Genomic DNA, 26,337 nt, shown 5'->3' on the forward strand with positions numbered 1-26,337 from the left:
GTTTAGGGGAGACACTGTTTCCCCTAGCGCCCCCTGGCATGACAAGGAACAATGGACACAAATTATTAGAGAGTAGGTTTAGATTAGACATCCGCAAGAACTACTTCACAGTTAGGGCGGCTAGGAGCTGGAACCAACTTCCAAGGGAAGTGATGCTGGCTCCTACCCTGGGAATCTTTAAGAAGAGGCTTGATGACTACCTGGCTGGACTCACTTGAGTCCAGTCTTTTCTCCTGCCCAGGTGGGGGGTCGGACTTGACGATCTATAAGGTCCCTTCCAACCCTACTTCAATGATTCTCTGATTCTATGGTGTGTCCTACATGTGTGTTTTACTGTGTAGCAGACTAATTTGCTGAGCAGTATAGCATCACCATCTACATATGTGCAGCAATTAGGTCAGCATTGACTCGTTTATTGCACTGTCACATAGTCCTGTCAGATAAAAGTGCTATCCAACAGCAGAGTACATTACTGTGCTTAAATGCACATGTAAATAGCAATGTATGGATTAGTTTAGTTTGGCTCAAATTGTATCAGAGTTTATTCAGTCCGTTAACTGCACTGTAGGCATACCCAGTGAGAATCAGATGGCTGATGTGGAGGGAAAAAAATCACATTATGACAGGATAGAAGACTGTTATTATTCTTAGGAGAGGGGAAATGCCTCTCAAAGTTTCAGATACTCTTCAAATCTGAACAACTTTTCAGGTATTTATAAACGATATGCAAGAATAAAAGTAGGGCCAAGTAGTTCAAGAAGGAACTTTGTATTTCTCATGAAGTGCACACAAATTTAAAATCTCTCCTAATCTGGCAGTTAGTGCATAACACCACCCACATCTGGGAAATCAAGAACATTAAAATAATAAAAATTAGCACACAAAATATCAATAGCATTCACAATGCTCCCATGTCACATTGGCAGGAAAGGTTATTTGGGTAGATGTGATATCTTTTATTAGACCAGCTAAATAGCTGGAAAAAAGTTCTTTGCAAGCTTTCGGGCAGGAACACCCTTCTTCAGGCATATCACATCTACCCAAAGAACCTTGCCTGCCGATGTCCTTAGACCAACATACAACCTACAACCCTGCTCATGTCACATTGTCATTTTACAAACTGATCTTTGGTCATGGACCTTTCCTATGATGCTTGGAAACCTTTTAGGGAACAGATCTGATTTATATATACCTGCTACATATTACATGTAAGACATGATTAACCAGTTAATCAGGTCTTAAGTTGTGAACTGGTCAGTTAATGGCATGATAAAATGAGGAAAAAGTCACAAAGTTATTCCACAAAAAATGTGTAATAATACTTTTGTGGCTGGTTCCTATCATGTTATTAATCAATCATGCAGCCAGAAGCCCTGTCAGCTCAAGTCATGAGAGCTTGCTTCTTGCTGGTGCAGGAGGAAACCAGGATCATGATCCCAGGCTCCTCTTGTACTTGCAATAAGGCACAATGAAATCTGATGTACGATCCCACAATCACAGCTCTTACCATGCACATGTGGCATGGCAGGAAGTGTGACTGTGTGAATCCTGCATCAGATCCTATCATGCCTTTTCCTGTACATCTGGAAGAGGCTATGCATGAGTCTAGGAAAAATCATTAAAGTTTTTGTATTCTATTGACTGCATATTTTTTATCTAAAGAAACATTAGTATTGCTGCATTTGTTACTCCTTACTTCCCATGCTTTATTTATTCATTCTTACTTCCTCTCAATCTAATGAACATATCTGGTATTTTGGTATTTCCTCAATTTTTAAAGGCAGGTAAAGATATTTACCTGTACAGGTAAATATGGAATGGTACACAAAGTTTCTGGACAATAATTGAACAAATTTACTTCTAATGCTGCTATATACCAATAAAAATCTTTAACAGTAATGTTTATTAACATTAATTGATAGAGAACACACATCACAAAAAAAATTGGTGGGGGGTGTCACATAAGATGGAAATTACAGCGCTGATAATTTTAGAATGGTAGCAGCATAGCTAAGCAAGTGGCTGGGAAGGTGAAGATAAATATGGGAAATAGTAAAAGCTCTTACTTAAAAATGAAGGGAATCCCTACATCTTGGAAGAGACAGTAAAAACACGCATTTTTCAAAAGGTCTGACAAAACAGAATGTCCCAACATATTCCAATCGCAAAACAGAACTTTCCTAAGACCGTCTACCCATAGCCCCTACCTCAAATGTTACAGAGTAGATGCCACTTCTCGGATCTCTTTCAAAACAGCAAAAAAATAAAAAATAAAAATTAAAGCTAAACAGTTTATAGATTCATAGTTTGTAGAGTCAGAAGGGACCACAAAGGATCATCATGTCCGACCCCCTGACCCTCACGTGAAAGATTCATTTCATGTGCAACTGATAAAGAATATTAGAAAGAATTTCTGGTATAACTTATGCATTAATATCCACAGTTGCAAATCAAGATTTTAGCCCACTTGCAATCTAAACACACAAGTCATATAAAATGTAGAAGAGAAGGCTGAAAAACGGGGTCCAGAATGACTAAGCGGCTCATGTATGTTCAGCCAGGAAGTCTGTGGCAGAGCCAAGAATTGAACTCCAATCTCCTGAGTATCAGCCCTTTGCATTACTTAAAAGTCCAGAACCTCGCTTCCCCACCCCCCCCATTATTCTTTCTCTCTGTTTCTTTTCCTTAAAGTGGAATTAAACAATCCATGCTTTGATTTTTGTTAGTGTGAAAATATAACAGAGGATGGTATTTTCATCAGGTTATTGGCCTTAAATATGAACTTCCACATGGGGCTGCTACTAACAAATATGACTTGTCAACCAACCCTTTGCAAATGTATCAGAACTATGCAGGAAGCCTTTTCACCGTCTCAGATAGGTTTTTTCAGTATTGCATGTGTTAAAATAATTCATGAGATTTGCCAAAACTAGTATTTTCAAATGGGCCATCAGAATTCAGCCATAATTTTTTGCTGAGCTACATTTTATTTGTAGTCCAGTGAATTCAAATATGTTTCATTTTAGCTTAACTAAATCACAAAAACTATTTGCGCAAAAAATAAAAGTTTAAGTGGATTTATAAACCAAACCAAATCAATATAATTGAAGAAGTTAAGCTGTTTCAGAAGTACAGAAATGAAAAACAAATGGTTTCTTTCATTTCAAGGTATGTTATATGGCCAAACAAACAGACTCTGTTTCTTCAAAAATACAACTTTGTTTTATAAACCTGGCTTTTATATCAGTAATATATATACCTTCAGTCACATAGAACTAGCTACCTCTTGTGGCAACTGCATAAAATACATTACATTACATTCAGAGGCAACACATTGAAATATGTATCAATGAAAGCATTAAAATAAGTCACAATTTTCATTTTAGTACCTCTAAGATACATTTACTAAAAATGCAGTTTTTCAGGTAGAATCAACTTCCTGTTTTATTACTATGGGGAATATGTTAACCAGCCAAATATCTTTAATATTTGGTACATCGTTCAGTACAGCAAACAATGGAACAGCTTTTCATCATTGTATTTTTTTCTACTTTGCACTATCTGCTACAGTAAACATATAAAACAGATTATTTTCTGTTTTGTGGGTAGTGGCTATTGTTATTGTATTTTTGCTTATTTTTCTATTGCTAGGAATATTTGCATATTGAGAAACCAATAGTAAATGCAACTGCTTGAGTTACAGTCAATAGCTAGTGCTAAGATAACAACTGTACCCAAAATATATTTATGAAAAAAAATGAAATGATAAATAATATAAATATATACATTCAAAGTAAGCAGTGAGGCAATACCAGTATTTCATGTTTTCAGTATGAATTAACAGAAATGATACTGTACTTTAATACTTTGTTCAGCACATTAGATAGCATAACTGAAAGGTGTGCATGAATGGCCTGAGCTGAAGAAGGCCCCAATCTCTTCAGGCATCAATGGGAGATGAAAGGGCTCACTACCTGCCAGACACAGGTTTCTATTTCTTTATTTAATTATTTTCTATATATATATTAGGATGTATCCAGAAAGATTTTTTGACAGAGAGCTCACCTATATTTAAGAGAAGGCAATGTAGGGAGATAATATACCTACTCTTTCTAAAACCAACAGGATTTTGACTTAAAGATTGGGCCTCTTATGTTTTCCATGGAGTATATATTTTAAAGCTAGGTAAAGACAATTCAAAAAGCCTGAGCCTGAACTGATTCAATCTTTGCAGGTTAGTCTAACCTGTGTAGACTGAACTGACAAGCAAGTGAATAGGCATTCACTGGAAATGTAGCCATATGCCTGCAGCAGCTCAGGCTAGAAGCCGGGGACACTAGAGCAACCCCTTCAGCAGTGGCCTGAAGGCTGGAAGGAAGCTGAACTGAGGGGGGCATGTGGCTAGGCCATGGCAGGCTGAGTATGACTGGGGAGGGGTTTAAACCCCCACCCAGGCCTACAGGGACCCCAGCCAGGGTGTACTGAGAGTGGAAAGCAGCCCTTGCCAGGCTTGTCTGCGAGCAGTTGGGGACATGGGCACCAAGCGGCCCAGGCAGCACCTCAGATGAAGTGGGGGAAGGGGATTAAATCCCTCAACTTCCTTCTCCCACCAGCCCCCAGCCCCGGCTTTTCCCCCCTACTGTTGGCTCAGCATGTCCTGGGACCCCCGAAGCCCCCCTCCCAGCCAGGAGGCAATCCTGCTGCTCTTTCCAAGCTGCCAGGGTGGGGGGTTCACTTGGGGCAGCTCAGGAGGAAAGGCCAGATAAGGGGAAGGGAGGTGAATGAAACTGGCCCCAAGCCCAGGTGGGGACATGTAAAGAGCAAAGCACAGAGGGATTGCGGCAGCAGCAGCTCCATCCTGGATGCGAGTCCCACCAAACAGAGGGGCTGAGGCTGGCGGGAGGTAGGGAAGGGGCTCAAGCACATGTCTGCACTAGTCCAGGGCAGAGCCGAGCCAAGCCAAGCATGCAGGTGGGGGAGTAGGTCCTGCCTGGTGGCCCCTTCTACGCACTGGAGAACGGCGCCCGGGCAAGCCCTGGCCCCAGCCCCTGTGGCAGTGCACACGGCATAGACTCTCCCCCTCAGCCCTGAGTGCTACTACCTGCTGTACCCCGGCCTACCAGGTGCTGAGCTGGACACGCACTGCTCGTTCTTCCCCTATGCAGTGGCACCAGAGGAAGAGGATGCGTATTAGTTTGACCCAGCTCCCCAGCACCTGTATAGATCAAGTGCTTCAGCAGGGTTTTTGGCACTTTTATTTAAAGCTGATTCAATCAGATTATTAGGTAAAATTGTCAAAAAGCCCCGCTGAAGTGGCCAGTCTATACAGACATTGAGTAAGCTGGGTCAAAACGAATGTGATGCCTCTTCTGGGCATGTGCTGTGCTTGGTACAGGGGGGGAACCGTGCTGAAAGTAAAATACTTTTTTATGTCTGTAAGCAGCCTATGTTATCATCTTAGATTCAATTAACAAGAAGCTGAGGACCAAGTATGTCTAGCGGTTCAGAAGTTTAAGGATTACTATAGGATAATGTAAGAATGATAATCTCATGACTTGCTTTGTTTCTGTTACTATGGAATAGGATAATGTAAAATGATGTGTACCATCTGGTACAGCTAGAAAAATGGGATACTCTGTATTACCACTGGACTGTTATATGAGTATAAATATTTATGTGGTAGCATATAAGGTACTTTTCTCTGAACTGCTGTGCAGCAATATGCAGATTGAAACTGTAACTCTGACATTGCTGAAAAGCAAAATATACCTTAGGTGCACAGTGTTTATGATTTTTTTAACAAATTACACTTTTTACATTTTAACACATTCACGAAGGGGTAAATATTCAAGCACTGGATGCAGTTATTGTTAAATCGTTATTAGTAGAGTCCATTAGTGTCACTTGAATAGAAATTCTAAAAAAAGCCTTTAATTTTTGTTAAATAATTTAGTAGAAGAAAATATCCACTGCTTATCTTAAAGTAATATTCACAAACATGTTTTACAGAGAAACATAGAGGCATCTAGAATCATAATCCAGAATATTAAAAAGTGTTGTCAATTCTCTAGTAAAATGGACATGCAGTGTCTCAGATATGCACTTTCATTCAAAAGTATTTTAGCATTATACAGTGTCAGTTTTTCCTAGGTTTCAGCTTAATTTCAGATAAAAAGCATTTTGTATTAAATATTTTAAGATACACAAATTGCTTAAATACCTATTGTGAAGGAATTCATTTCAGCTTAAGCCAGCTAACTAGCATAATTGTATATGAAAATATTTGCTTGGTTAACACATTGTAATTGAAAAAATAACGAATATCTCTGAAGTACCTGTATTGCTAGAATTCTTTAGGGAAATAGGGCATAAATCCATTTCCTATAACTAGTGTTTTGATAAAGTTGATTTGTTTGGCACAGTGTTGCCAACTCTCATAGGTTTCCTGTAAGTCTCATACATTCAGTGTTCTTCTTTGGTGCTCCAATTGTTAAAATTATATTTTTTTGTGAATCTCATCTTTTGTTTAAAAAAAATTACTAGTTCATATGCTTATGGAAAAGAGTCCAAAACACTTCATATGGGACTCAATATGCCTTGCAGAAGAAAGAAAGGGAACACAAAGCACAGAAGACAGAAAATGAACAACAAATTCCTTATTTGTTAAAAAGATATTTTTGTAGGCCAATGCCATAATTTTGGGATGTCTAATCCAAGAGTTTCATATATTATGTAGTAATATGAGGCATTTTTCTTTAGAGATTAAAAGCACTATAAAATATGATTCCAAATATTCTGTGGTACTCTTAATGTCTTTTGTGGGTGAGTGAATATAGGGTCACAGCATAAAGAGCTTGTAAGTAGAGAGAAACTTTCAGAATGGGAGGCAGAAATGTAGCTGCGTATTGCCCATATTAATGGGAGATATGTAACAAGGCCCCCTCCACACATTATAGGTAGCATGCACTTAACTGGTTAAGTGTGCAGTTGCCCTGAGACCAGCTACGTGGGAAAACTACCTATCCTGCCATAAAAAGCTCCAGCCAGCAATAAACTTAGACCTCTAAAATGTGCACTAATTTTATAGCTGGTTGCTATCCATCTTTAATTTGCATTTGTAGCAGGGTCTCCCCTATGGTTAGAAGCCCCATCAGGTAGCAGGGCTACCAGCAACAGGGGTGCACCATGCCCAGCCAGGGATGGGAGTCCCACAACCAAGGGGACTCTCAGCTCTAGCAGCTTCTCAGTCTGGGTCCTGGCACCACAGGAACTCAGAGTCTTGCAGCTACAGGTGCTGGGTGCTGGGAGCCAGCTGGATCCTAACAGCTAGGGGGCACAGCTGGCCCAGGAGTGTGTGAAACCACTGGGGCTCTGGGATGAGCTGTGATCTCTCTGTCCTGGGGGCTTCATGCACCCCTGAGGCTGCGGTTCATGGCACTAAGATCCCCAGCACTGGGGGGTGCATGAAGCACCCCCCTAGGTGGGAGCTCCTTAACTGTAGGAGCTCCCAGTTGCAGGAGCTTGCTTCTTGCCAGTGCAGAGGGAATCCAGCATTGGGGTCCCCTGCACCAGCAATTAGACACAATGGGCTCTAATGTGTGATCCCACAATCACACCTGCTGCCATGCATGCTTGTGTGGGTTACACATTAGATCCCATCACACTTTTACCTGTATGCACAAAGGAGCCCTGAGGGTGCAAACAAGCCTTAGTCACACCAGGTTTAGGATTAAATGGTTTACTTTAAACTGCTTAACCTAAACCAGGAGTGGTGCATGCAGGCTTTTGACTGGCTTAGGCAGGCTAAGTTAAGGAACTCCGGGGCTAGTGGGATCTGCATGATTTGCCAAGTCCAGGGAGGACCATTGTGGGGCTAAAAACAGCCCATTCAGAGTCAGATGTAAGGGGGTAGGAACAGCATAGCCTCAGGTGTGTGGCAAGTGGCTGGGGTTTGCCAGCTCCAAAGCTGTGCTTTGTACACATGCAGGTGTTCACTAACCATCTGTAGGTCAGATTAACCCTTTATTGATCTCAAGTTAGCTCATCTCCTGAAGTGAACTAATTTAGATACGGTGTGCCATTTTGGGGGCAATTTAACACCTGTAGGTACCTACCTGATTGGGCTTTTAGATAGACTTAACCTTGCTTAGGTCAATCTAAATGTAACACTTGTAAATACCCTAAATTTCTGTGTACATTTCTGCATATGTAAACCCAATCCTGTTTGAACCTTCCCCTTTTTATATTTATAAAAATCAGTGAAGGAATGAAGCATTATAGTTTTATGTAATACCAATATATGCAGTGTGTGCTTACTAATTACATTCTGGAGCTGAACCAAAATATATTTGTATCCCAGAAAACAAAGATTTTTTTTTTCAGAATGGGCTAGGTTTTTCAAATACCAGCAAAACCATAAAAACTGAAAGAAGTTAAAAAGGTAAATGACGACATATGTAACACAGCAGAAGAAAAACCTTATGAAACCCATACTACCTGGTACAAGCAGCCTGGACCCAGGTATGAATATTTCCCTACTTTTTGCAAATTTGGAATCTACACTTTGTTATTTAGGTGCAAGACAAAGGATTTTATTCCCACTTTAAGACCAAATTGCAAAGCAACATCTACCACAGATTGAGAACTAATTTTCTAGGAAAATGGTTGGGTAAAAAAGCCTGGAATTCAATTACAGCTTGTCTTCCAACTGCAAAAGTACAGTGACTATTTGAGCATCTCTACTGGCAGAGATACTCAGTTAAACAGCTATTTAATGTACAGTACTTACCCTTGAAGTGCTTTCTCTCCAAACCAGTCTCCTTTCCCCAAAGTGCGGAGAAAGATTGGATCTTCACTTGGTGACTCTTCACGAGTCACGTTTACCTGTCAAAAAATAAATCAATGTTAAAAAATCAGAATTAAGAATACATTATTAAAGCCTATTTATATTGCAAAGTAAAAATCATATTATGGCTATTTTAATTAATGCCTTGATACAGGCTCTTGTGTGGTTAACTTAGTTCTTCTATTCAGCATTTCCCTAAGTGCTGCGAGTTACCATTTTATCTTTGTGTTATCAAGGCTCTTAGGGCATTCAAGAAATCATATAACTACTTATTGGGATATGTACTACTTTGAAAATAAAGAGTTGTGCTTTCCTATTGGTGGAGGCCTATAGGTCTTTTTAGGAAGGTAGGAAGGGCTTAACTGTAAATTCCTCCAAACCAAAGCTTGCTTGATGGTCAGCTCCACTATGGAATGTAACAAATAAGTAATTTATAACCTAGGAGGACTAGGAGTTGCCTCAAATAACAATGTGGTTAAGAACTGATAAATATATACACCATCTATTTTCTTAATTGAGACTCTCATCAAAACTAATCCAATCAGGGTTTACATTCCTGGTTGTCCTTGATGTAAGAGAAGCAATAAGGTACCTTACCTTACATATTAAATGTAAGAAAAGTGGTAAGGTACCTTGCCTTATCTCACCTTACCTCTACAATGTGTATGTGTTAATTTATCATTGGATTATTCAAGGAAAAATGTACATATAAAGATGTATATTTGCATGGCAACTTTGGATTTCATCTTCTGTCAGTTGGCAATTACTATTTTAATAACATTTACTGAATTAAGTTTACTTGGTTTATGCTCAAGATTGAACCTGAAGGCTAGGGACAGACATTCAAAAAGCCTGAGCCTGAAGTGATTCAATCTTTGCAGGTTAGTTTAACATGGCTAGGCTAAACTAGTTTTTAACCATGCAGACATCTCCTCTGGACTGAAGAAATGCTGGTACATGCTTGCAGTGGCTCAGGCTAGAAGCCAGGGTGGGGAAAGGCATTAGAGCAACCCTCCCTTCCCTTTCATGATGCTGAGCTGAGGAGGGGCATGGCCAGGCCCCGGCAGGATTCTCTGATTAGGGAGGGGTTCCCTTCCCCTGCCCCCATTGCTGTTGATAACAGAGCATTGAGTTACAGGGAATTACAGCAGGGAGTTACACAGGGTGTGGTTAACATTTAGCACCCAATCAAACAAAACAACAGACTCTCTCATTAGTTCAAGCTCTTCATCAACAGCTTTCTCCAAGGAAGGAATGGAGGGACATTACCAACTACCTGTTGATTAGCTCCAAAAAGCCCTAAGCCAAAACTGTCCTGTTTGCCTTTGCCCTGTCTTCCACAGCATGGATCGTAGCCAGCATGTGGTATGCTAGCTAATGCTGAGAGGTGTCTGTGTAAGGCAGAGGGGGGACAATATCTGCTTGAGCAGGGAGTGGTGAGGGGGAACGGGGTGGGGGGAGGAACAGGGGGAAGTCAAGCAGATTCCTGCAGGTGGAGCCAGAGCTCCAGCCAGGGAGAAGAGGGGTGGGGTCAGCCCTGCTAGGCTGGAGCAGACAGCAGAGCCCCATCCAGAGCTGCAAGGCAACTGGGATGCTGGGGGACTCTGATTTAACTGAAACCAGGAAGGGGTCTGGGGCAGATATTGCATAACCCAAATCAGTTAAGTCTGATATTACATTCAACCAGGTTTATCTCAAACTAATATCAGCCATTTTCAAACTGGTTTATGTGCACTGAATATCTGCTTTGTTACAGGTTTAAACCAGTTTCGGATCACTTAAACTGGTTTATGTGTAATGTCTGTCCCTAGCCAAAGTGTCCCTGGAATATGCACCACTGCTCCATTTCGGCATTTTAGGTTCCAGTTCTGCAACTGACTGCGTGAAAGAAAAGTCTTTCTAAATAGGCTCTGATCTCCCAGTAATCAACTTATTTTCTTCTGCTAATTGTGTCTGTGCTACACCTGGGAATTTCCCTCATCCTCTCCCTTTACTATTCTACACTATACCGTGCCTGGCTTATTCTGATCTTCTAAGCAAGAATGTCTTGCATTAGAAAGCTTAGCTAACTAGTCCACCCTAACAAATCCTTGCCTCTCTTCCTAAAAAGAGTAATTTGTAGAACTGGAGCTCAAATCATTTGTATATAACTTGTATTACTGTTCAGGCTTCTCTTACTTATGAGTTGAATTCTGTTATTTTGTCTACAACATTCACTAAGGCCAAAAGTCAATCTATATTTATACCTTATTGATATGAAGAGGCATGGATGCTACAAAATGAAGAGCACCTTTCCACTTCTCAATCAGCCCTGTTTTATATGTACTGAAATGGCAATTTCAGGTTCCAGTTGAAGCAGATAAAAAGATTCACAGGTACATTTAATGGAAAAAATATCATCACGATGTCTCAACAACTTTTAACAATTTTGCTAAATCTCCTGAAGGTGTGTCTTGACCTTTTTTTGTGTGTGTGTGGTGAAAGAGAAACATAATGTTTGCATCTTACCTTTTTTTTTAACCCATCCCAAAATATGTGAGCCTGGGAAACAACAGGTTTAAAAAATATAGAGAATATTTAACAAGTTGGGTTCTCTCTACATAATCAATTTACTGTGTTCCAGATCATCCCCAGGAATTCTCTTCTGCTTGAGGCTGGCTACCTAATGCAAAAGCAGTATAGTGTTGCTGCAGGCAGGTTCATTGCCATTTTTATTTAACAGTGCTAAATCAGTCCTCCCCCACCTGCACCCCCAGCACATTGGGTGGTTGCAATTATATTGCTTCCACTTTAGAAAGCAGTGCAACATGAACAGCACAGCATGCCTGAGAATACTGCTCAGGTGCGTGGTAAATTTACTGTGTAGACACATAGCCTTAGAGGAACTTTTTATCTAGTGCAGATAGCATTCCACCATTAAGGTTGCTATTTCTTCTAAATTTTCTACTGAAATATTTTAGTTGCTTTCTCAAAGGTCTTATGATTTTGTATTAAGCTGGCAAGAATCCGTGGTTTCCTCATAGCTAGGTATTTTCAGAAAGATTTGTATTGCATCTCCTAGAAGCTAATATAATAGAAATAGTTCCTTAACATTCTAATAGTTTTGGAGGGATACAAGAACCATTTCATATGTAGATATTTTAAAGGGTCTATTTTTTTTTGAGTCTACATGTACTAGAAGCAATAATAAATAACACTTGGCTGGGCAGACTATGAGAGGAGGCTGGCATAATTACAACATCCAATGCAATAAATATTTAGTGTGCAAAAAATATTATCTCTCAGTCAATCTTTACTTAAATTTTTGGGTCTCAGCAAAAATATGGGTTTCCAGTTTAATACAGTTCTTGTGTGGGGAATAGATTTTAGTTACATATTCTACTACAGCATGACCAACTATTCCTCTGGACTCTCCTGTCTTTTCTATAAGAAGTTCTCGAACAATGGACTTGAGTCATTAATGAACACTAAATTTATCATCAGTAATGAGTCAAAGATCAGCTGAAGGTAGAAAAAGTGTAACAGATGAAAAATATAATCCCAAACAAGAAAAGGAAGATTAAATACATTTTTAATCTGTTTCTCAGTTATCCTCTCCTGTACCCTAAATAATAAATGCCAAATGATTACAGGATTTTAGTTGCAATTTCCACACAGTTTAAAGTGATGATGCATATTAATTACTGGATAATATGGCTCCAGTAATGCACCTACATGATCTGACTACAAACTGTCCACAAGCAAGTGTTTTTTTACAGAGAAATCATTGTGTGATTACACAACACGGGATGAAATTTTACAATAAGGACTGAACATTGAATGGTGTGAGAGAAGTGGCTTTTGGTCAGATAGGAACAAACGAGTCACTTCAAAGAGCTGGGTTTTTTTCCAGATGCTCAGCTGGTCTAATAAAAGATATCACATCTGCCCAAAGAACCTTGCCTGCTTCACTTCAAAGAGTTCATTCAACAAGCCTGGCCCTAGTTCTACATGCAAGTTGTTGTAAAAAAAATTCTTTACCGTAATTTGGTCTGGAGGATTGTAACTGTAACAAACATGGGAGGGCATGATCAAGTGACATGGAGAGATTATGAGAAATTCTAGACTGGTGAGACTAATGTTTTAGGACCTCTTGTCCACTTGAGTCAAGCCTTGTTGAAGATAACATTGCTGGATAGTTTAAAAAATATTTTCACTAATGGTACTGTAAAAAAAGTATGCAGTATCTGGGCTATGTTTAGATCCTTTTGGTTAGCCAACTTTGCCGATGGCCCCCAGATTCCGCATGGATCAGGAATTACGGCTCTGCCTGTGAAAGAAATGGTCACAGATACTGATCCTTTGTATCACCATTTTAAGGTAATCATTTTGGCACTGAGTTTTGGGAACAGCAGTCTATGCTATATTGTTTCACAGTACTTTTCCTATATACAGTACGTATCAGGCAGCAGTTGGAGTACTGTGTCCAGTTCTGGGCGCCGCACTTCAAGAGGGACGTGGAGAACCTGGAGAGAGTCCAGAGGAGGCCACTCGTATGGTTGGGGGCCTCCGTGGCCAGCCCTACGAGAAGAGGCTGAGGGACCTGAATCTCTTTAGTCTCTGCAAGAGGAGACTAAGGGGGGATCTTGTGGCTACCTACAACTTTATCAGGGGCCACCAGCAGGGACTCGGGGAAAGTCTGTTCACCAGGGCCCCCCTTGGAGTCACCAGGAACAATGGCCACAAGCTGAGGAAGGATAGGTTTGGGTTAGATATTAGGAAGAACTACTCCACTGTAAGTGTGGCCAGAGCCTAGAATAGGCTTCCCAGAGGGGTGGTGCTCTCACCTTCCCTGGAAATCTTCAAGAGGAGACTGGATAGGCACCTGGCTGGGGTCTTATGACCCCTTCCACCTCCAGTGCTCATTCCTGCCCCTGGCAGGGGGTTGGATTTGATGATCTGTCTAGGTCCCTTCCGACTCATTGATTCTATGATTCTATGTATCACATATACCTGCATGTAAAGTTTACTGTACTGGTCTCCAGTTCTTCGCATCTATCACCATTCCCAACAGTCCTTTTTGCAAACCATTAGAGTGGTAGAACTGAGGTACATGTACTAATCTACTTAGAAACTGGAGAGTGGACATCTCTGTACAGCCTTTCTGACAAGACTCCAGCCAAAGTTATAAGGAACGTATCAGTAGGGTGAGGTGCACTGTAATTGCTTTTGCTGGCCAATGAATTTTCAAAATAAATAATCAAAGACATCTCTCAAACTGAAACATGTAGACTCCATGTAGCAGCCAATGGAAATCCAACATAGCTTCTGCCATTTCTGTTAGTGGCACCATAGAGGATGTATAGATGCATGAGTTTAATTATATACAGTGGGCACATTTACACAAGATGCTAATAATACTGTGCAATACCATGTCATAGCACGAACAGTGATAATACTCTACTGTGCAGTATTATTAAGCTAGTGTGCAGTAGCATCATTAAAAAGGTGTTTGCTGGTGCTACTGCACAGTAATTCCAGTTACTTTTACTTTATATTTATTTAATGCTTGATTACACAAGTACTAAATGAAATGTGCAGTAACCACTGCACATTAATGAACGTGGAGACATACCCAGTAATTGATTAAACCCATCAGCAAGAAATATAGACACATTTTTTAGTACAAAGGATAGAGTACAAGCTGTTGTAGGTCAGTACAGATTAGTCAGTGCATGGGGATCACTCACGTCAAGGATTTCCTTCTTCAGAGGTATAAAGAAATTATGATAGTATGTTTATCCCTCAGTAAAAGAAGTTGGAATAAGACCATGAAATGACACCATGAACAATATATGAAGGAGGAGGGTAGCATGAAGTAATTCTTTCAGTATTAATAATAAAAAATGTGTACCCCATAATAATCTGCACTTAGGAAATCTGACAGTGATTTGTCCCATTCACACTGAAAACACTCACACACAAGAAGAGAGGGGGTAGAGAGAGAGAGAGAGATGGCTTTTTCTTTTAGTGAACATATGCCTTCAGTTATCTCATAAAAAGGACACTAGTTACAGAGACAAAAGGTTTATGAGCAAGACAGCTTCAGTACTTGAAAGCTGGCAACTGCCTCAGAAGATAACCCAGCATGTGTGATAGTTAGCATGTCCAAAATAACTAAAATAACACTCCATCTTTCTGTGACACATGGGGCTATGTTGTTACCTTTAATTATAAAATATCTGTATTAACCTGCATCTGAGTTTGGGAAGGTATAAAGTCTATAAACAGAAGATTTGGATTGTCCCTATGTTCTAATTCATCTATCATCTTTTCTTACATTTTACTTATCAAATATAAGCTATAGTGAGAAATCACAGTAAATTCCCTGGACTATTTGCATCCTGCTGAGGAAGAGAGCTATGTGTTTACATACCTTAACACTATTACACTATCTAAAATGGGATTTCAACTGAGAAATAACAACTATAATGATTGGTCGGCAGTTTGTAGAAAAACAAAAAGTTCAGAAGCATATCACCCTGAGTAGAAACTCAGGCCTCAAAACAGTCACAAAGTTTCAGTAAATGCTCATGAAAAAATATGGCAGAGTACATTTTCTTTTATTTCAGAAAGGCATCTCAGTAGTTCTATGGTTTCCCATGATTCAAATCTTAACAAATAGAATAAATGTTAGGCCTGTAGAGTTTATCTGTTCCATCAATCTGTAGGGTTTGTGTATTGCATGTTTGTGTATTGCAGAGGGTTAGAACATACAGCTGGTTCCTATTTCAACAATATGCTGAGCCAGAAGTCTGGTTCCAAGCACTGGGGAGGTTTAGATCCCGATCTAGACTGTACTTCCTGAGGTTCTTTCTACATGTAAAAGCACAGCATGAAGAAAAGATTCCCTTGAAGGAATGTGCTTATCTTGTTGATTATTTATCTCAGTATTTTAACAACCATTTTTCAAAGCCAAAAAGTCCTTGTGAATGCACGTGAAAAAGTGTGTAAAATCTTCCAGTGGTCTTTATTTTTTCTATACGCCATTGTTTTTCCATTGACACATCATCAAAAACGTAATTAAATGTGAAATGTTGTAACTCTTGTCCCTGCAAGTTGGCTGGCACTGCATTTCTCAGTACACCATTGTATATGACATTTTCTGTAAAAGGGGTGTCAACAGCTTACCTTTCCTTTGCTGATTATGAAGAAAGTGTCCCCTCGAGCACCTTGTCTAATAATATACTCTCCACTTTCATAGTGCGTCTGCAGAAAAAAATTAACAAGAACAAAAAGAATCAGAGACTGTCACTTAGTTTGCAGTCTGGCAGTTTCACAAGATAACCCTTAGGGAAGCAGTAAGCCTGAATGAGTTTTATCCAAGCCTGACATCTGTCATGATTTAAGAATTACCCCATGTCAAGGAATATAATAATTAAGAAGAAATCATTTATGTCTTGCCCGTTTTTCTTGGTATTTTGTTAGTGCCGGCATTTGCCAGAATGAATTATCCTTGTGTCCTCAATCCATTTATATTAAGCAAATGAGAGTGGAATTTTGTCAGCAGAAAGTCACTACAGTGATTAAAATATCAAAATCATTCTAGTAGTTTTTTACAGCAGAAATCTTATTTTGTTTCAATATTCTATTGTTGTTTGTGGTGTGCATTTTACTTCACAATCTTATTAGCAATGTCCTTATTAAGCAATTATTCTTTCTGAGTCTCTTATCAGACTCAGCTTTATTTTTAGTCTAGATTTGCTGCCCCATATTTGTGAAAAACTTCAGAGCTAATATTTTGATTTCTTGTTTCCAAGTGAACATTTAACTTAATGGGCGTAGGTTCATCCTTTACATTACAACAATCAACTCAGCACAATTATATCTTTATCCCCAAAAATAAAAGCCCGTATGTTCTAAGGGTATGTACACCCTTTTACTGAACCTGGTCTATGTTCATGCGGCTTAGTTTGAGCCACCGAAATCAAGACTGGGAACAAAGGGTACAGCCACTTGCCACTGCTAGGGGCCATGTGGCAAACCCGACATAAGTAACTTGGGGTCAGGGGAGGGACCAGTGGTATTAGGTGGGGATAATGGGTTCACGGAGTGGGGGGCCGGTTGGCAGGATCAAGGGGGAGGAATTGATGGGTCTGCCTCCAGAGGGAGGTGGGTTGCTCAGTCAGAGAGGGGAAGTTGGGTGGGGAGGGGGACTAAAAATACCTTAGTTATTTTTGGGAAGTGGAAACACCACAGCCTTGAGGCTGGGGTAAGCACCTGGTGCTGTGCTGAGAACGTATGCAAGCATGCAGAAGATCAGGCTAACCCTTTTCTAGACTGGGTTAACCCTTTCTTGATCTAAGTCAATGACCCACATGAGGGGAACAGACTCAGTTCAGATGCATCAAAGTTTGGGCAGTTTAAGCCCTCTGAATGCCTGGTTCAGTTGATCTAAATGTAACATCTGTACATACACTAAATTAAGAATTAAAATCCATATTTAGGGTTCTAATAAGTTACTTAGTCTTCAGATGTGCTTAGCAGCCGTTTCAAATCAACGACAGATAAATGCAGAGGAAGTTATTAGCCACAAAAGGTTATTAACCATGTTCATCTGAAGAAAGGTTATTAGCTATGTTCATCTGAAGTCAGGTGAAAGACGGGGTAGCTTATAGCTTAACTAAATCAGAGATGCATAAGTTTTCTTTTGCAGAGGGCTTGCTTCATCTGATGCTGTTATCTAAAATTCTGACCTAGATTTCCTAATGGTTAAACAAATAATGGTTGTCTTATCATCAGCTGTTGCAGAGACTGAATTACCAACTTCAGTCTTCAAACCTTGTGTCCCAGAGATTCTTTGTATCAGAGGCTCCCTCAAAATGCAATATGTGCCTTTGAAACAAGTACACTCTAGAAATGTGTTTTTTGAAGCTTCAGCAGGCCTCAGCATAGACTGCCAGATCTGCTGCACTCTCAAAGTAGATACCAGAAAGAGAAAGGGTAGAAAAGACCTTGAGCTAAAAGATAAGTTTTAACTAATCTGAAGCTTCAAAATTGACTGAGGTTTGGAATGCTTCTTAGGTTTTCCAAAGTGGATTGTTGATCCTTTGTTTTTATTCTCAGCCTTTCTGGTCTCACTTGAACTCTGATGAAAATACTCCAGTACACAAAGTCAGATTTTAGGATCTGTGCAAAATACAGAATACTACAGAAGAAAAATAAATTCCTTGCCTAGGAAGCATTTTACTTATGAGCTATTAAATTTACTTATGAGCTGTCATAGGGGATCAGCAACTATTCCTGTGTAATTAAACTATAATTCAGAATTACCTCAGTTACTGTGTTCCTAAAAACAATTAAATTGAGTCTATCCAGTTTGCAGAATATTTAAATAGAAATAATGCAACAGAAAATTAAAACGATTAACTTCAAAGGATATCAGCAATGTCTAAATATCTTTCACAATCTCAGAAAATGTAATAGGGATATTCATGTGTGTTAAATCAACAAAGCCGAATAACTTTGTCCCTCTTTCTGTCCCACATGCCAAAGTTGGGGAGAACAACAATTAAGTGGAAACTGCAAAATGTTACAAGCACAGACTCATGGAATTTCCAGCCCCTGATTTCAGTGGGGCATTATGAAAGCCTAAATTTTTCAGTGCCCAGATTGAGACTCCACATAGTAGCATGATTTTAGAAAGTTCTGAGTACTGTGCTCTGAAAAATCAGAATTTCAAACAGTGTCCTACATTAGATGCTTCAAAATTGAGAAAAAATATCACAGTGGCTAAAAACATTGGCCAAATGTTTTCAGTATTACTGGCTGAGAAGCTAATCTTTATAATCCAGCTAACTGATATCTGTGGATAGACAGAATAAAACAAAAGCATAACTTCTTTTAGAATACATTTAGGGTGAGCAATCACAGAACACCTAAACATTTAGGCTGACCAACTTTTTTTAAAGGGTTTTCTCCCTGTCATAGGAAAATATTTGTTAGCTGAACAATGTTCAGATGACCTTCAAATAACACAGAGGGAAAAGAAAAGCCAAAACAATTAATCCTAATGATCCTAGTTACTTTGATTCTTGTAGCTGCCTCACTCTTCAAACTATCTTTTTGACCATATCCTTCTAACATTTTACACATCCTGCTGTTTCTTCCTCATCTGCTGTTACTAGTTTTATGTCTTCTTCTTCTGGCCAATCTCTTCTTTTCAGGCTAATGCTGCATCATAACTCATGCTGAATATTTGACAAATAACTCAAACTCATTATGGCAAAAACGACATTTCTTAATTTTTGCCTAAGTTCTTTTCTATTCCTCATTTGTCATCATGGATAAGAGCCCCAGCCTTCCCCTAATTAGAAAAGCCTAAATATTAAATTGCTATGGTAAAGTATTTCCATGTTATAGCTTCTTCACATATAGTATTTTGGTAATAGAGATTCCATTTTACCTACAGGAAAACAAATCACAGAGGGTACAAAAATAGTAAGGTTCTGCAAGTCTAATAGTGGCACATATAGAAGCAATAAAGTTTAAATTAAAATGAAAAAAAGGAGAATAAAGTAGGTTAAATGAGCTCTTTACATGTTATTTCAGGTAAAAGATATAGACTGACACCTCTTTGGAGTCTCATGCACTAGACTTCCACTGAAAGATACTGTTTTCAAAGGATTTTACCCAGTTAAATGTATTAGCAGGAGTTTCTTTGGAAATAACTCTTTCCTTTGATAGAGTTAATAATAAAAACATTCAGTATTGGTTGAAAATTATCCACTTACAAAGCCCATTGGGGGAAGACCACAATGGATAAAGAATCACCAAGGCTACCAACAGAGCCAGTTCTAAGCTAAGTACAGACATTCAAAAAAGCCAGAAGCAGAATCACTCAAACCTATGTGGGTTTATATAAATGCCCTAGTTTAGGTCAGGAGTGAACAGAACACAAGTTTGCTGTTCAGTGCGGGGTAGGGCATGAAACAGACTGCATTGGCCAAGGCCAGGAGAGTGGGTCGCTTGAGCATGCCTCCCAGGATGACCATCAGCCTCCCTGGGCTACTGAAGATTGCCAAGCCCTATGAGTTAGTGACAGGTATCTCCAGTCTGGTCTACTCCTTATCACTGTACCACAGAGGTGGTGACTTGGAGTGGAGCCAGGAACCCTGTCCCGATGCTGCCTCCTGCCCTGAGGCTCCTCTGAGGCCTCCACCCAAATGGAGCCTTTGGGTGAGTTGGCAGCACCTGGGTGCCCTGCCTGCAGGGGTTGCCTGATGGGTCCTCAGGGGCCTGGGGGCAGCGGGATGGCTGGGGGTCCCCTCAGCTGTCCCACATGTGCCCAGATTGAGGCCTGGTGGGGCAGGTAAGGGAACTCCAGGAAGAGGTTAGCAGGTTGTGTGGGATCAGAGCCACTGATGATGAGATTGATGGGTACTTCCACTCTTTGCAGGATCACTTAAATGGCGGGATGGCAACACAAGACGGACCTGACACAGATGGATGGAAGACAGTTACCTCTAGTTCTAGACAACACAGAATTAAACTCCACATTGCTGGAACAACTCCTCCAGTGCAGCTGGGGAATGGATTTGGAGCCCTGGCATCACTGGGAGTGAGTGCAGTAATGGAGAGAGCAGCAACAGAGAGTGTAGCAACAGAGGCCACACCCACAACTACCACCAGGAAGGCTGCGAGGCAACAGAGCAACCAGAGGAGATGTTGGGTAATTGTAGTAGGTGACTCCCTGCTGAGAGGAACAGAGGGAGACATCTGCTGCCTGGATCCCACAGCACAGGAGGTCTGCTGTCTCCCTGAGGCACAGATCCATCACAGAGAGGATCCCCAGGCTTGTCCAGCCCACAGATTACTACCCAATGCTCCTTATACATGTGGGAACAAATGACACAGCCAGGAGCAATTCAGAACATGTCATGAGTAACTACAAGGCTCTGGGAGCTAGGCTTGAAGGATTGGGGGGCTCAGGTAATTTTTTCCTGTGCTCCCTGTTTCAGGCCATGGTCCAAGGAGGCAAGAATGCACTGATGAGGTGAACCAGCATCTCCGACGGTAGTGCCACCAAGAAGGTTTTGGCTTCTATGACCACGGTGCCCACTTCAAGGTCAGAGGACTCCTAGGGAGAGATGGCATCCACCTCACACAGAAAGGTAAGTCCCTTTTCTTGGCCAGGATAGCCAGTCTCTTAGATTGGACTTTAAACTAAGATTGCAGGGGGATGGGGAAACGCTAACTGGAACCTACCCGGGGACAAATATACAGGAAATCTCCATCGACAATGAAACCAAGCAAGCCATTCTTACAGGAATGAAGAAAATAGTTTCCCTTCAACACAACAGGCAACCATTGACCTCAGTAGAAGGACTTAGGTGCCTGTACACCACTGCCAGAAGCATGGGGAACAAGCAGGAGGAACTATTCCTCCTGCTTTCCACTGGACACTACGATCTAGTATGGATTATGGAGACCTGGTGGGACTCCTCTCATACTGGAGCATAGCCATAAAGGGCTACATCCTTCACAGAGGGATTGGATAGGGAAGAGAGGTGGGGGTGTTGCCTTCTATGTGAAGGAGTAGTATACCTCTCTACAGGCCAATGTTGGCCCCAAAGAAGAAAAGCTTGAAACCCTCTGGGTCAAGCTCCAGGGGAGGTGAGGTGAGTGACCTGACTGTAGGTGTATACTACAGGCTGCCTAACCAAGGGAAGGAACTTGATCTAGTGTTTGCCCATGAACTAACAGAGGCTGTGCATACATGGGACATGGTTGTCATGGGTAACTTCAACTACTCAGGCATCTCCTGGGAGGAATGCTTGGCGAGCTTGAATCAATCACAATTCTTCCTGACCAACACCGAAGAGCATTTTTTGAGGTGCACAGGCCAACTAGAGGCAATGCAGTTCTTGACCTGGTCCTGGCCAAAGGGGGTGGCCTGGTGACTAAGTTAAATATTAAGGGCAGCCTAGGTGATAGGGACCATGAAATCATTACATTCACGGTCCGTCACAAGGTTGACAAAACAGATACCAAGCTTGAAGTCTTAGACTTCAAAAATGCAAATTTTAATAAGCTCAGGTCACTAGTAGAGAATGCCCTGAGAGACCAACGACCACAGGTAAAGGGAGCATGAGAAGAATGGTCATTCCTTAGGAATACAATCCTTAAGGCTCAGAGAAAATCCATTCCCTTACGGAGAAAAAGTAGCAAAAGGGTCAAAAACCCCTCTTGACTAAGCAGGGAAGTTGCAGCCCTCCTACAGAAAAAGAAAGAGGCGTACAAACAATGGACAGCCTCTAAGGAAGACTACTTGACAATGGTCTGCACTTGTAGAAAACAGATTAGGCAAGCTAAGGCAGAAACTGAACTATAGCTACAAGAATCAAGGACAAGAAGAAGCCCTTCTTTAGCTACATAGGGCATAAAAGGAAAACTAATGGGAGTGTGGGGTCGCTGCTCAATGCCTCAGGATACCTGGTCACTACCACTCAGGAAAAAACAGAACTCCTAAATGACTACTTTTGCCTTCGTATTTCACAAGATCAAGGGGAACAACATGCCCGGTAGGGCACAGAATGAGCAGGGTGGGATTGACACCATTCCCACCATTGCCCTAGAACTGGTATATGATCAATTAAAGAAATTAGAAATATATAAATCAGCAGGACTGGTCGAACTCCACCCAAGAGTGCTGCAAGAGTTAGCTGAAGTAATTGCAGAGCCTCTGGCAAATGTCTTTCAAAAACCATGGGCCTCTGGAGAAATCCCAGAGAACTGGAAGAGGGCCAATGTTTGCTCATCTTCAAGAAGGGGAAGCGTGAACACCCAGGAAACTACAAGCCAATTAATTTAACTTGTATTCCAGGGAAAATCCTAGAAACATTCATCAAAGAGGCTATATGTGACAAACTTGCAGAAGGCATGATACTGAATGACAGCCAGCATGGCTTCATCACAGGCAGGTCTTGTCAGACAAACCTCATTTCTTTCTATGATCAGGTGACTTATCACCTGGATGAGGTAAAAGCAGTTGACATCATATACCTAGACTTCCAGAAAGCCTTCAACCTGGTATCCCACAAGGTACTGATCAGAAAATTGGAAGATATTGGGCTCAACTGCGGGACCATCAAGCGGGTGCAAAACTAGTTGTGGGTAGGACACGGAGAGTCCAAATGAATGGATCAATGTCGTTCCGGCAAGATGTGGGCAGCGGCATACCCCAGGGATTAGTACTTGGCCCAGTGCTGTTTAATATCTTCATTAATGGCCTGGATGAGGGGGTGAAAAGCCCATTGGCTAAGTTCATGACACCAAGATATGAGGTTATGTGGACACACCTGCAGATAGGCTGCAGATACAAGCAGACCTAGACAGGCTGGCACGTTGGGCAGAACAGAACCAGATGAGGTTCAACACAGAGAAATGCAAAGCACTGCATCGCATTGCTAATCTGACCAGAACTACAAATGAAAGGGATTTGGGGGTATCAACAGGACCCAGCATAAATATGAGCCAGCAATGCAATGCAGTAGGCGCTAGGGCCAATAAAACTCTGGCATGCATCAATACAGCTCCAGGAAATTCAAAGAAGTGATTTGATTCTCCCACTTTACTCAACTTTGGTGTGGATGAAGCTGCAATATTGCATCCAGTTCTGAGCTCCACACTTCAACAAGAATGTGCTAAAGCTCGAGAGGGTCCAGAGAAGGGTCACCTGTATGATCAGGGACTTGCATGGAAAACCATATGAGGAGAGGCTGAGGGATCTCAGACTCATCAGACTAAAGACAAGAAGGCTGAGAGGGGACCTGATTGTGGCTTACCACTATATCACAGCCATACAGCTGAGGCTTGGTGAACAACTGTTCACCAGGGCACCCTGGGTGGAAAACTAGAAACAATGGCCTTAAACTCCTGGAAGAGAGTTTCTGGCTGAACATTACGGAAAACTTCTTTACAACTAGAGTTTCCAGACTGTGGAACAAGGTCCCCACAGAGGTGGAGGGCTTCAAGAGAAGACTGAAAGGTCGTGTGGCTGGGGTCGTCTATCCCCCGATGTCTTTTCTGCTCATGCAGGGGGCTGGACCCAATGATCCCTTGGGGTCCCTTCCAGCCCTACAATTCTATGACATATGGGAGGCATGGGAATCTCTTGATGAGTGTTCAGGAGCCCACTGAGAAACTCTAATGCTTTCTGAGAGTAGGCAAGTGACAGGGGGCCATACAGGCTGGAGATGTTTGTCACACTGAACGCTGACAGGGAGATTGGCTGTGACAGCAGGGTGCACATACACAGCTGCACCCATCACCCATTCAGAGACAGGGAATTCTTGCTTTATTCTTGCTTCAAAACAGAGGTGCCGCCTTGACCAGCAGGGAAATAGGGAAGAAGACAGGGATCAGCTAGGTCCATGCCAGGAAATGGGGAGTGCAGCAGAGGAACCTGGCATCCTAGGTTTACACACATCTGCACGCATATAAGTATGCCTCCCTCCACCCTTAGCATCAACATCCTGGCCCCTTGCACTGCAGTATGGAGAAGTGCAGAGGTTAACTATGGTGAAATGCCACACTGGATGGGCTGGGTTGGGCTGGGAATGGCTGCCGTGGTGGGGGTGGGAGGGAGGCTTCAGGGCACAGCTCCTCAGCATTGCAGGAGCAGGACAGACACAAATCATCATTATGGTGGAGGCAAGATGGAAAATTTTTTTTAAAATTTAACAGGAATTTTTAAAAAAGGAGAAGCCCAGCATAGCCTGGCCACCTTGTGAGAACACAATGGCAGCATCTCATAGAAACATTTCATAGAGAAGTAAGACTGGAAGGGATGTCAAAAGATCATCTAATCCAACTGGGGAAGCAAACCTGCAACCTTGGTGTTACTAGCACCACATACTAACCAAGCAAGCAAAACAGCTCTCTCTTCTGGCAGCAGCCAGCACCTTTTACAGCCCAAAGAGCTTTAGAGTGAAGCAAAGAACTAAGAAGCAAAAGAAAAATGAGGGAGGAAATTTGAAAAGGTTATTTTTCTTTCTGCCTCACACACTCCCTATCTACCCCCCTCGCTCCTATGCTCCCTTTCTCTCTCACACACCCCACACTCTCCCTCTCTCCTCTATTCTGATGGAAAATTGGCTCCTGATGGAAAATTAAAAAAACAAAACAACAATAACAAGTAATTTTAACCTGGCTCAATCAATAAATCTATAATAATGCACAGGGAGCCGATTCCTGCCCCTCCCTACCCCCATCAGCAGTCAGTGTGACAAGTATGCCCAGGCCAGTCACTGTGCCCACTCTTGGGAGGGATGGGGTTCTCCTGGTGGGCTCCCACAGCAGGCACAGTGAAAGAAAGCAGGGCATGGCTTCCTTTCACTGTGTGACAGGAAAAGTAAGTGTGACATGCTTTTGCATCCTGGCAGCTCCCTGCAAGGGATGGCTAGTGGGGAAGCTGCACAGCAACCGAGATGCCTACAGACAGTGAACTACCTTGATTTGGGAGAAGACCTAGTACTGAATTTTGATTCATTGATCTAACCTAGACCAGAGTATGCCATTTTTAAAGCAGTCTATGTGCTGTGAACATGTCTCCTATTATGGTATAGACCACTTAAATTGGAAAAAGTGTAATGTCTGAGACTGGCCCTAGAGTCAGGAGTAAATCTGAGTTCTTGACTTCTGGACCTGCCTTGCTCCAAACAAAAGAACTGAATGACAAATCAGCAGAATGTCTTTTTCAGAGGACTTACCACAGAGGAAGAGAAAAGACTAATGGTAAACCTAAGTGTTAATTAGATGTTTAAGTGGGAAAGGTACTCAGAGATGGCATTTGATCAGGCAATGAATTAAATAATGTTATCAAAGTAGGTTATAGGAAGGAAATGCATAAAAGTTGTTCAATAACAAGAGAGACAGATTCTGCAAACCTTTAGTTGTGGCAGGGAACTGGTAGTGCCTACCACTTTAAGGACTGGGCCAGGGAGGGGCAGGTGCCTGATGAGGGCAGCCATTTTAAGGCCCAGCTCCCTGAGCTGAGGGCAGTTCACAATCAGCCAGCAGAGAAGACATATCTCTCTGCTGAGATCTACCAGAACCAGCCTGGAGGTAAGGGTGAGGCTATGGGGATGATGTGGAGGACTCATTGGTCCTGGGCATGATCTAAAACTACACCCTGCCAGGGCTGGAAGGCCTGGCAGGGCTCCTGGTGGTGTGGCAGCCCCCAGGTAAATGCCAGAAGTGAGCACCTTCCTGGTGGAAGATGGGTCAGAGAACTTTAACCTCAGCCCCAACCTTTGGCTGGATTATATGGCCACATCCCTTTGCGGGGTCTGCTCCCTACTGGGGTCTCTGACGCGCCAGCTGGATGGGAAGCTGGGTGGCAGCGACCACGAGCTGATCACCTTCACCATCCGCCGTACAGCTGGCAAGTCAGTCAGCAACACAGAAGTCCTTGACTTCAGAAAAGCCGACTTTGACAAGCTCAAGAGGCT

General features: G+C 41.7%; 1 protein-coding gene across 2 annotated transcripts in view; it reads right to left on the reverse strand.

Moving 5' to 3' along the window:
* The window catches only part of PRKG1 (protein kinase, cGMP-dependent, type I), a 1,071,278-nt gene that overhangs the window by 189,768 nt on the left and 855,173 nt on the right, over positions 1-26,337 (reverse strand). For both annotated transcript variants that reach the window (XM_019538593.1, XM_019538592.1), the window contains exons 6-7: positions 16,016-16,093; positions 8,789-8,883 (exon numbers count right to left, since the gene is read on the reverse strand). In XM_019538593.1, coding sequence (XP_019394138.1) covers positions 8,789-8,883; positions 16,016-16,093 — 173 coding nt within the window. The remainder of the gene's footprint in view (positions 1-8,788; positions 8,884-16,015; positions 16,094-26,337) is intronic.

This window comes from Crocodylus porosus, unplaced genomic scaffold, assembly GCF_001723895.1.
Source record: "Crocodylus porosus isolate Cpor-Errol unplaced genomic scaffold, CroPor_comp1, whole genome shotgun sequence".
Classification (NCBI taxonomy): domain Eukaryota; kingdom Metazoa; phylum Chordata; order Crocodylia; family Crocodylidae; genus Crocodylus; species Crocodylus porosus.